The sequence below is a fragment of the Sinocyclocheilus anshuiensis genome, unplaced genomic scaffold (genome assembly GCF_001515605.1).
Source record: "Sinocyclocheilus anshuiensis isolate Anshui unplaced genomic scaffold, SAMN03320099.WGS_v1.1 scaffold522, whole genome shotgun sequence".
NCBI lineage: Eukaryota > Metazoa > Chordata > Actinopteri > Cypriniformes > Cyprinidae > Sinocyclocheilus > Sinocyclocheilus anshuiensis.
The window spans coordinates 2,112,699-2,124,155 of record NW_015544185.1 but is presented as its reverse complement, the minus strand read 5'-3'; the positions used below and the strand labels follow the sequence as shown (position 1 = coordinate 2,124,155).

Genomic DNA, 11,457 nt, shown 5'->3' with positions numbered 1-11,457 from the left:
GAACTGCTGCTTTAGAACATTGATTTTGAAACTTGTGAATCCATTAGAATCGTTAGAAGACAGAATCGCGATTCACGTATGAATACATTTTTACGTGCACCTCTAGTTTTCTCTTCCTCTTCTCTAAAGCAGCGCAGCATGGCCTCGCCCCCTTTGCTGCCTTTTCCCGAGGGCGGGGTTTATCTGGGTTTGTTACATCACAAACCCGGGAAGTAACTTGTTGTAACTTTTAAAAGGCGATATCTCTGTTTGCATTGAACTTTCAGCTTCGTAACTTTGCAGATATTGTTTATGCTCAAACAGCAACATTACACACTAACTAATGTTAAAAAAGTGAAATCGCAATCAACCACCCCTTTAAGCAGCAAATCAGCATATTAGAATGATTTATGAAGGACCATGTGACACTGAAGACTGGAGTAATAGTTGCTGTAAAATTCAGCAACTATTTTTTTTTTCTAATGAGGCAAGAACAAGAAAAATGAGAAACACTGCCAATGGGGTATGAGAAATATACTTAATTGAGCATAATTTTACTTCTCCAGTAAATTTATCTTGCATTAAGGATGTTAAGGCCAAAAAACTGATTAAGGAAAATAATGTTTCTGCAGGTCCACTTAGTCTGCATTTCTTCAGTTACACAGGGTCAAGCTTTTGGCCTTTTCAGCTCTGCTCCCGTTAAAAGTTACGCACCCAGCAAGTTCTCTTTATTAATTGTCAGTGTTTGGCTGGAACGACGCCACTCATGCCATACACGATGCCCCCACATCCTCCCCCTGGACGGAATCCCTGGCACCGCATGCATTAATTAATGCATATTTCATTTAGCATGCCTGTGCTGTGCAGCATATTGCTTTGCACTCTATTCATTTCCCCAGGGAAATTATGTTATACATTACCCCTCTGTTGGCTTACCTAATCATGCACATACACAGACACTTCCACACACCTCTGAATTCCCAGGATGACACTGGACCCTCTGAGCACCTGAGGCGCTCACAGCCTGAGGGATAATGCCCCAGTGCTCACCACCGCTCCCAGGACATGCTCAGGAAAGCCAGATGGCAGTGATTGCTGGCAAAGATTGGCCATTACTTTACAAGAAAATCTGATTGGATGAGTCACAGATAATGATAATACTTTAAATCAATCAGCAATTTCACATACTGATCAGATAATAAACTACTGCATATTTCTTGGTCAAAAATTGTTTATCATAATTTTATATAATTAATAATCATAGCTATTCAATGAACATTGCCATCTTATATCATGTGTTGCAATCATTTCATAATAAACCATGAGGAGTTAGAATTATTTTTACCATGGTTAATGAGGTTTCAGACACTAAAGTTTGGCTTTGTGTCTAACAAAAACATTTACACTATGAATACATACAATATCAACATATAGACATTTTTTTTTTATGCATGACTTCAAAGAAATACAAAATCCTCTGTATAGGTTCACAGAGGATTTTGTGAACCTACACAGACAACAAAAATTGATGGAGTAATTTAAACATATTTGAAATACATTTTGATTTATTATAATATGCTTAACAGTGACTTAGTTTGACACTGAAAATTTGATATTGCACTTATCAGCCTAAATTCAAACTTTAAAAAATGTGTGCTACAAATACACTTTACGTATAAATAAAGGGGTGACACTTACTTCGTATTTTGTGGAAAGCCAGTTTAACAACTTCATTTTATCATGAATAAGGGGACGCAATAATTTCAAAAATATGTAGCTTTGCACATCCCGTCCTGGCATAGCTACTCTGAAACCCTAGATGTGATCTTTCCGTTCATTTACACATTAGTGGTCTTTAATAAAATGTAGAATTCCAGCAGAATACCTCATAAATCACAGCTTGAAATGACGGATAACAGCCTTGACAATAGAGTACTTGCATGCCTCACACTGTATCACAGGATAATGTTGAACTTACTTGCAGTGTAGAAGCTTAATAAATGACTCTCCTGTGCTTTAGAAATACAGCTTCATAAGATGACAATGATAAGAGACTATGGGCCCTATCATACACCCGGCGCAATGCAAGTGTTTTTTGCTAGTTTCAGCCCGACGCAGTTATCATTTTCACGTCCTGCGCCACGTTGTTTAAATAGCAAATGCATTTGCGCGCCCATGGGCGTGTTGGTCTGAAAATGAGGTGTGTTCAGGCGCATTGTTGGCGTGTTGTTATTTTGAGGCAACTGAAATAGACTGCGCCTTTGACCAACTGAAACCTGGTCTAAAGTCAATGGCGCAATTTTTTTTTTGTTAATTAAATAGTGCGCTAGTAATATGCGCCTATAGGCGGGTGAACAACGCGCCTACACTCTGCTTATTACACACCCAGGGACGTGCAGCAACAAAAGCATGCCTAATATTAAAAACAAAAGGATTACAATGTAAGATTATTATTGTGCCCAGCAGATGGCCTGCTCGCGCGCTTTAACCTCACGCATGAGCAGAATCTTTCCTCTCTGGAGAAGCGTTCAGTCTTTGCTCTTGCAAATTCCGCCATGTAAATAGCGAATCCGCCATGGCGCGAGCGCAACTGGACTTTAAAGGGAATGGGAGATGAGACTCTGATTGGTTTATTGCACATTACGCCCAAAACACACCCATGACTCATTAAGAGATTAGCCATGCGCCCGGCGCGCCGACCGTTTTTCCCATCATTAAACTAGCAAAAGTGGATTCGGACACGCCTTAAGTGCACTTGCGCTGTGCGCTTTAGACCATGCGCTTAGATCGTTAAAATATGGCCCTATGTCCATTTGCACTTAAAATCGATGTCATTAAAATTATAACCAATCAAACACTACTATTCAAACGTTTTGGGTTAGTAAGTCTCCTATGCTCACAAAGGCTGCAGATATTTTATTAAAATGCAATTAATTTAAAATAGCTGTTTTCTATTTGACTATATTTTAAAATGTAATTTATTCCTCATTACTCCAGTCTTCAGTGTCACATGATCCTTTAGAAATCATTCTAATATGCTGATTTGCTGCTCAAGAAACATTTCTTATTATTATCAATGTTGAAAACAGTTATGCTGCTTAATATTTTTGTGGAAACCATGAAGCAGTGTTTTACAGGATTCAATGATGAATAGAAAGTTCAAAAGAAGATGCATTTACTGTCACTTTTGATCAAATTTGTGCATCCTTGCTAAATAAAAGCATTAATTTCTTAAAAAAAAACAAAAAACTTTTGAACAGTAGTCTATATATTCAAATAATGAAAGTCACATCACATACGCAATCTAAAGCACACATATTTAAATTATGAACAGTATGTAAACTATTTAAGGCATTAACAAACAATCAAATGATGTTTGTGAAGTTTTTACCTGGTTCTGGGTTTCTAAAGTTTCCCCAAATTATACTGGGACAACCAGGTCTTGCAGAGCAAATACAGGACTTGAAACTGCCCCGCAGTGCTTGCTCTAGCAGCGACAGCAATGCTAAATCATCTGCAAAGAGAAGCTTTAGATCCGCCGTCATGCTGGGTACACCTGGGAACTCGAGTGGTTCCAACTGTAATGTAGGTTTGTCAGGCCTTAAACTTACTTTTTCTGTCTGAGTCAAAGATTCAGTTCTGTTTGAATGATTCTTTGAGTCAGAATTTAATCTGCACAGACAACTACATGCACGTAAAATATATATCTTTTTGAACCACTGGTGCTAGTTTGAGATGGGACAGTCAGTTTGGTCTAACAATGGCAGAAGGGGTGCAAGAAGTGTTTGAGAAACCTACTTGAAAACATTATTTCTGCAATTTGACTAGTGGCACAGCAATTACATTATTGCCCAGTCTACCTTAAAATAATTTATTTTAGTCATCTCATTATTATTCATAGATATTCATACATTTGAATAGACACCAACACATACAATAGCATATGGATGGCTTTTTAATGCATGGCACCACAGAAATACAAAATCCTCTGTTTAGGTTCAGAGAATATTGAACGGATAACCTAATTTTAGCATATTTCTAATAAATGAGATATATTAAATATGCTTAACAGTGCTGACATATTAATTTAACACAGCTAGCACTCACATAAACCTAATTTGACATTGAAACTTTGAAAAAATGTTGATATATTGCGTATCAGTCTAAATGAAAACGCACTCTACATAGAAATAAAGAGGGGATGTTGAATTATTGGTCAAACGATGTTCTAATACTTTGTAAAAAGCCAATTTATCTAATCTATTGCTATCTGAAATGAATAATAACAGCTCCTAATAAAGACTAAGAACAATTACTGATGTCTCTGTAGTGATTAAAGGGTTTAATCGTGTCTTTTTCCAAAAGCAGCAGTGAGAAACTGTTAGATGTTAGTTATTTCTCCTTTTTTTACTTCCAAGTGCCATATGGGCAGACAGGCTTGAATCCCAGACAAAGCTTATCAGGGGTAAAGAGCACCACTAAAGGTGTTTTTGGCCATGCTAAGTCACACATGGCACAGCTACAGCCAAACAGATGCTAGCATTTCTCTCAAGTCCAGTGACCACATGCTAACAAGGCTTGTAGAAAGAGAACAAAGCTTTCTGTTATTTCTGCTTAAGTGGGACAATGTCTGTGTAGTGAGGCTGAGGCTCTACCACATTATCTTAAGAAACGGAGGAGAATCAAGGCTTCTGTACTAGTCGTTAGCAATTCTAGCTGAAATAATGATCACTCTGTGGGTAACAATTCAGGAGGAATCCTGCTGTTGACGGCTGATGCCGGTTATAAGTGCTGTATTTTGGGTTTGCTTTGTGTGTGTGTGTGTGTGTGTGTGTGTGTGGGCGTGTGTGTGTGTGTGTGTGTTTTGGTGAGTATCTCTCAACGAGAGAGCATCTCTTAATACTGGACCACATTTACGAAATTTGAGCTACGGTAATTTGCATAAAATCAAAGTAAAATTTTTCAGACAACAGAACAAGAATGGTGAATGTGCATTGTACAAAAAAAAAAGTCTTAAACTAAACTAAATAAAAGTAATTTTGATTTTACTTGAACTTGAACTAAATTAAACTTCATTAATATTTAAATTCTAGTATGCAAATTATAAGTTACACTGCATAATATTAATAATAATTATAATAATGTCTATGCAATATTTTGTTTAATGTAATGTATATAAAACAAACATTTAATATAAAATTATTATTATTAAAAACAAAAACAATAATAATAGTTGTTGTTTGGTTATATTAAATATACTGTTAAAAGTGCAAATGCTAATATAAAAACATTTAAAACTAAAAATATGACATTATTATGAAATATATAGATATAAAAAAAATATATTTTTTTTACATTTTCACTTTAAACAGCACTTCCTTTTTCTTTGCTGTGATTGGCTGATTGACATGAGGAGGATGCTGTTGTAATAGATAATGCCTGTCATCCAACAGAATTGAATAGGTCATAATAAACTCTTTATGTGGCCAAGTATCGGCCAGACTGATTAATCAAGAAGAACTTATCAAATACTACATGTAAGGCTCAAAAGTAGGACTGCACGATTAATCGAATACGATTGTCATGCGCATCTTGTCAGTAAAGCCGGTTCTGGCATTAGTAGTAAATCTCCATCACATGCTTTCAGATGGAGCAGCATTTACTACACAGAGTCGTAGTTCTCTGACAAGCTATGCAAAATAGCATTCATATTCTCAGACGATATAATATGAAATCGAAGAAATCGTTCTGCGATTATGATAGCTGTTTGTGTAGTAAGGCACGCAACATATTTCATAGTATTTTAAGCAGTGATAAAGGCTTGATTAGCATTGCATTATTATATACTTTATTAAGATGAACTCGGATAAACCATATATTGTTGTAGTCGTGTGTTTATTAGTAACGTTGAATCAATGAAAGCAGTTAAATCTTCTGTTTATTCAGCAACCGCTATAGGCATTTCCTGGGTTTCTTCTGCGAGGCGTATTTGGAGTTTCAGCGCGAGAGCACCCTCTGGCCTTCGGATGGAGATTTACTGCTGATCACAGAACCGCGCTTCACTGAAAGATACGCATGACAATCGCAGCTTCCTCCTAATCGCGATTTATCGCCTTTGCGATTTAATTTCGATTAATTGTGCAGCCCTACCCAAAAGCAATTAGATCATCATTACAAATTCACAATCATATTTTAGTTCAGTGGCATAAATGTTTGCAGGTGTCCGTACGCACCTTTAACGCTGAGTTCAGCATAGTTTGAAACTCCAGATCCTCCATCAGAACGAATGACACAGCGGTAACGGCTGGTGCTGCGCTGTGACGTGTCCGTTACGCTAACGGTAGCGGAGAAGCGCCGATGGTTCACCACTCGGGTCACCATGAGAGACGTGTCTTTACCATTCCATTGCTGAAAAACAGAAAAATAATCATCCTTGCAACACCATGTAACTGATTATATGCACACATCATTTTTTTTTTTTCATTTCTTTGTTTTACAAAGTGGAACATAGTGCCACATCAAGACAAAGGCACAAGCTCTTAAAGCACACTGCGCACAATGAGAACTGGTGTTATGTCTTCATGTCTCAGAGCTGTAGCACAGGATAGATGGAGGCTTATAGTCTCCAGCCAAGGGAAAAAGTAATTTTATCCAAGACTTCATGGACACAGATGCTGGCTTAGAAATCCTGCTGGCAATAATCTCCAACAAGTTATTAAGTTTCCTCAAGCAATGTATCTCAGGACAAAGGTTCAAAACCTCCCAATGCAAATGAAGTGAACGTTACACACACACACATAATAGAGATGCTCAGAGATAAAAAATAAACATTTTGAGCATGTACACTAAAAAAAAGTTAAACGATTGTGTAATTTATTTAAAATATTATATTGGTCTAATTGAAAATCTTGGTTTCCGGTTTAAACCTGTTTTGTTCTGTTAATAAATCCCCAATAAAAAAAGCAAATAAAACTCTACTGATGTGTACATGACACAAAAATATACTGCGTATTTCAGAAAACGTCACAATAAATATTAAGGTCTTTCAAACTTGTCTTTATTCATAGTAAGTAAACTAAATTAAACATTGACTAACAAAATATTTTAGTTTAAGTTAAAAAAAAATCTATATTCATGTTATAGCTAATGTAGATTTTGTTTATGGTGAAATTCAGTTGTAAAAATAGACAGACAGACAGACCTTAAGTTACATTTTGGCTTATGTCTAAAGATAATACATGAATTCAGTATGGTATGGTCTTTATAATAAATAATCTTTGTACTATCTTTGTATGAATCTCTTTGACTTTGGGAAAGGAAACAAGGTTTGAACTAGGGCTGCACGATAAATCGCATGCGATATTTAACGCGCATCTTATCAGTAAAGCCGGTTCTGTAATCAGCGGTAAATCTCCATCACCTGCGGGCTTTCACATTGAGCAGCATTAACTACACAGAGCCGTTGTTCACTGACGAGTTGCGCAAAACCACGTCCATATTCGCGCGATTTTTTGCGCTGCTCGTCAGTGAACAACGGCTCTGTGTAGTTAATGCTGCTCAATGTGAAAGCCCGCAGGTGATGGAGATTTACCGCTGATTACAGAACCGGCTTTCTGACAAGATGCGCGTTAAATATCGCATGCGATTTATCGTGCAGCCCTAGTTTGAACCAAACCATAAATATAATAAAAACAATTTAAAAAACACGAACTTTTTGCTGTAACATAATAAAGTTGGTCCCAAGTATAATTTGTTTCAGTGCTATAATCAAACCAGGTTTGATTCGTCACTGAATGTTTCTATGGGTATTTTTTTATTTTTACTCTTGAGATTTAAGCAAGCGGGTCCTGGCCAAAACAGGCAGCACATAGCTCAACAAAATAAGAAATATCACACACAAAAAATAATGTTATTAAAAAAATATATGTTGCTGTCCCTTTATGTGAGATTATATGTGAATGCATAAAGTATGTGTGTGTGTGAGGTTGTGTACTGACTCACCTGTAGCCAGAGTTTGTCATGTTGTGACCATTTGCCTCCAGCAATACACTGGAAGGTGGCATTCTGTCCCACGTTCACCTCGACATTCTGCAGCCGCAGAAAATGTGGTGTCTTGCCTACAAACAAAACACATATACCTTAAAAAAAATCATAATACAGCATCCATGCAAATGATATACAGCACATGTGCTCTATAGACACTGGTGGTCAACTATGCAGTGGCCCAAAAAAGCTTACAAGTTTACCCAAGTAATATTTGACGACAATAAAGTGTTTAAATTTTGACTGGTATATTGTTTTATGGCATTTTGTTTTATAATTTCAAACCTAACAAATATCTTTTTGTGAAATATTTACCTTATGAAGTGTACTTGTGTTAACATTTCTTACAAAATATCAAAGAAACTATCTTTTATAGTATCTATTGACATGACATTCTAATTTTGTAAGTGCTCCTTTCACTTCTTGTATTGTGTGATGGTGAACATGGTTTCTGTCTGGTTTTCTGATTGTACGTTTAGAATCACCATCTGAAAACAAGAAATTTAATGGAGCTCACATTTGTATTCAATATTATTTCCAATAAACATTCTCTCATTTGCATGTACAGGTGCATAGAGGTTTACAGGTGCATTTGTGAGAAGCTTAACTCTTGCACTAGCTGAACTCTTGATTTTCAGTACAGCAGTCTCCACCCACTCTCTCTGCCAGCTTTATTATCTGTGCATGCATTTCTGCACAAAAGCAATATCAATCTTTTTCAATTAAAGTCACTGAGAATATAGATTTCTTTTTTAGTAACTCTGCTATAACGTGAAAAGCGTTCAGATTTAATGAAGGAATCTTAAAATGACCCACTATTATTATTACGGCAAGTAAAAAAATAAGAAAGTCAAGATAAGATGCTTCCATGATCTATGCTTGTGTTCCTTCAACTCAGTTCTTATTACATTTTTATTGAAAATTCTGGTTATGTGGAATGGAATACTAGCTTACTGCATACGGTGCAATATACACTATTTACTGTTTTGCAAACACTAAATGTAAAACTATGCCAGTTGTTGAGATGAATGACTTTTCTTTGAATAAAAGGGTCTGCTAAATGATTACATGTAAATGTAAATGGCACATGGCCACTTTACATTAGCTGTCTGTTATCATCTCTGGAAGTAAAAACTGTCATTTTGCACTTTGCACATTTGTCTAAAAAAAACAAAACAATGTTGAACAGAAAAAAAATATTAGTGACACTGGAAATGGAAGGAATGTCATCTGAGTGTACACAGTAACTTAAAAAAAAAAAAAGGTTAACGTTATTTGTCATTCAAAACCCATTTTACTTCTGTAATCAAACATGAGGGAAAAGGATTCTGAATGTGAATAAAATGCTTATGACGTGCAATGATGAATCATGCACAATAAGACCAGGGGTCATGTTCACTTCTACAATATGAATTAACCTCATTTCTTCATCGGCACTGCTGGCTTTACATTAGTGACACAGAGAGATCTAGGACAATGGAAGTCAAAGGCTAAAGTTCTCCTGTCACAACAAGAATGATGGGGGCCTGAAGTCTGAGCACTCAGCTCTGCAATCTGTCTCCCTCTATCTCTCATCCTCAGCACAGACCTGCTTGTTTGCTGGCCTTTTCCATCTCTGTTCAACCCTCGATCCACATGAAGTGCTTTTCACAGTAGTTGACAGACTGAACTCCTACAGCGTAGCCAAGACTGTGAAAGTAAGCAGGCGCTGTGTGTGTGTATGTATGTGTGTACTCACGGCAAGGGTGGGCCAAAACGTGTATCTCATCCACTGCGATGAACCCAGGATGCCCTTGTACAGACACAGCCTCAAAAATAACCTAAACGAGAGAAGAGGGGAGAGGAAATCAAGTGTTTAAATCAAGTCTGCTTGTTTCAGACTGAACTGAGACGGTCTATTTATTTCAAGCATGAAAATATTCAAGTCAACAGGAGAGATCTTTAACTGTAAAACCACCTATGTTAGCCCCAAATCGTATTCAAGCTCTTGCGGCACACTTAAAAAATATCTGAATGTCCATGCATCTTGCATTTATTTTACAGAAAGACAGCACAAGAAAACTTTTCAAGCCATAATAATCGGACAACCTGCACTTAAACTCTGCAAACACAAATTCGAACACACACATATGGGACTGGCATGGTTTGCATGGCATACTGTACATGCCATGTGGTGAGGACATGTGTGGTCTGAACAATGCCCTCTCTCTCAGAGCTGCCAAGGACTGGCACTAGAAAGCCAAAACCTGGACACAGGATGCACTTGAGTCCACAGCTTCCCAAAAAGGCCTCACTGTGACCAGTCAAGAGACTCAATCTACTCAACCAGATTCAATTCTCACCATGTTATTCAGGGTGAGACTGTGGACACTAAAGGTGTGTGTTTCAGATCAGAAATGTTGTGGAAACTGCTTTCAGTGGCTTAAGCTTTATGTTGTTGTTTAGATCAGTTCTCAATTCTCAATCCTAGAAAAGAGCAGTGTGAATATCCTGCCACACAGGTTTGGAACGACATGAGTTTGAGGAAATAATGACAGTATTTTCAATTTTGAATGAGCAAACCTTTTACATCATCATTTTATCATCTTTGCCCCTACTCAAGGACATTGCTGTATTCATAATTTATTCACAACATTATGGCTGACACAAATGATCACTAAAACTGTCAGGACATGGGAAAAAGAACAGCTTTTTTAAAATGTACCATCACAAATTCAAAAAGAGTCAGATTTGCCTCTTTTTCCTTTTGCATATCATAAAACTTTACCCTTTAAACACTGTCACTTTGAAAGTGGCACCCTACTATTTAAAATGTATCACGGCAGGAAACAAGTCAGTTAACCCAAAGAATAGTCTTGTCAAAATTGGCCACTTATCTGCAAATCCGTGGCTCTAATCAAACTCACAGTGGGATATTTTTCAGTATAGTTTACGATCCCATGGGCAGATTTTCTAGTAGATATTAGTTTTCCATATTTAACAGGTAATTGATTACGTTCAACTCAGCAAGAGAAGCAAATGCTTTTAAAAACTTTAAATGGCATTCTGTGAGCACAAACTGGGAACAAGCGCCTAGAGAGTGTGATTCTCTATTTTTATCAAGAATATGTCAGTCTTAATTCAAAATCAAAATAAACCCACAAAAAATAAATATAAAATATCATTTTAATATTTAAATATAAGTAATACTATACAATTTTATTATAAAACAATTTCTTAAATTTTAAAAGGAATTGCAATCTAAATGAAATCTAAATTATAATATTTATAATTTATATTATGCAATAAATACCAATAATATTAATAATTAATACATTTATATTATTATACACTGTTTGGTTATATACACTTGCACATTATTTTATGACATTCCCCACAAGCACACATACACACACACACACACACACACACACACACACACACACACACACACGC

The 11,457-nt window shown here is 36.4% G+C and overlaps 1 protein-coding gene across 1 annotated transcript in view; it reads right to left on the bottom strand.

Moving 5' to 3' along the window:
- LOC107696410 (receptor-type tyrosine-protein phosphatase T-like) overlaps positions 1 to 11,457 on the bottom strand; it is a gene marked incomplete at its 3' end in the record, with an annotated part of 130,439 nt that overhangs the window by 15,766 nt on the left and 103,216 nt on the right. The window contains exons 4-6 of the mRNA XM_016496720.1: positions 9,761 to 9,842; positions 7,981 to 8,096; positions 6,213 to 6,387 (exon numbers count right to left, since the gene is read on the bottom strand). Of these exons, the coding sequence (XP_016352206.1) occupies positions 6,213 to 6,387; positions 7,981 to 8,096; positions 9,761 to 9,842 (373 nt within the window). The remainder of the gene's footprint in view (positions 1 to 6,212; positions 6,388 to 7,980; positions 8,097 to 9,760; positions 9,843 to 11,457) is intronic.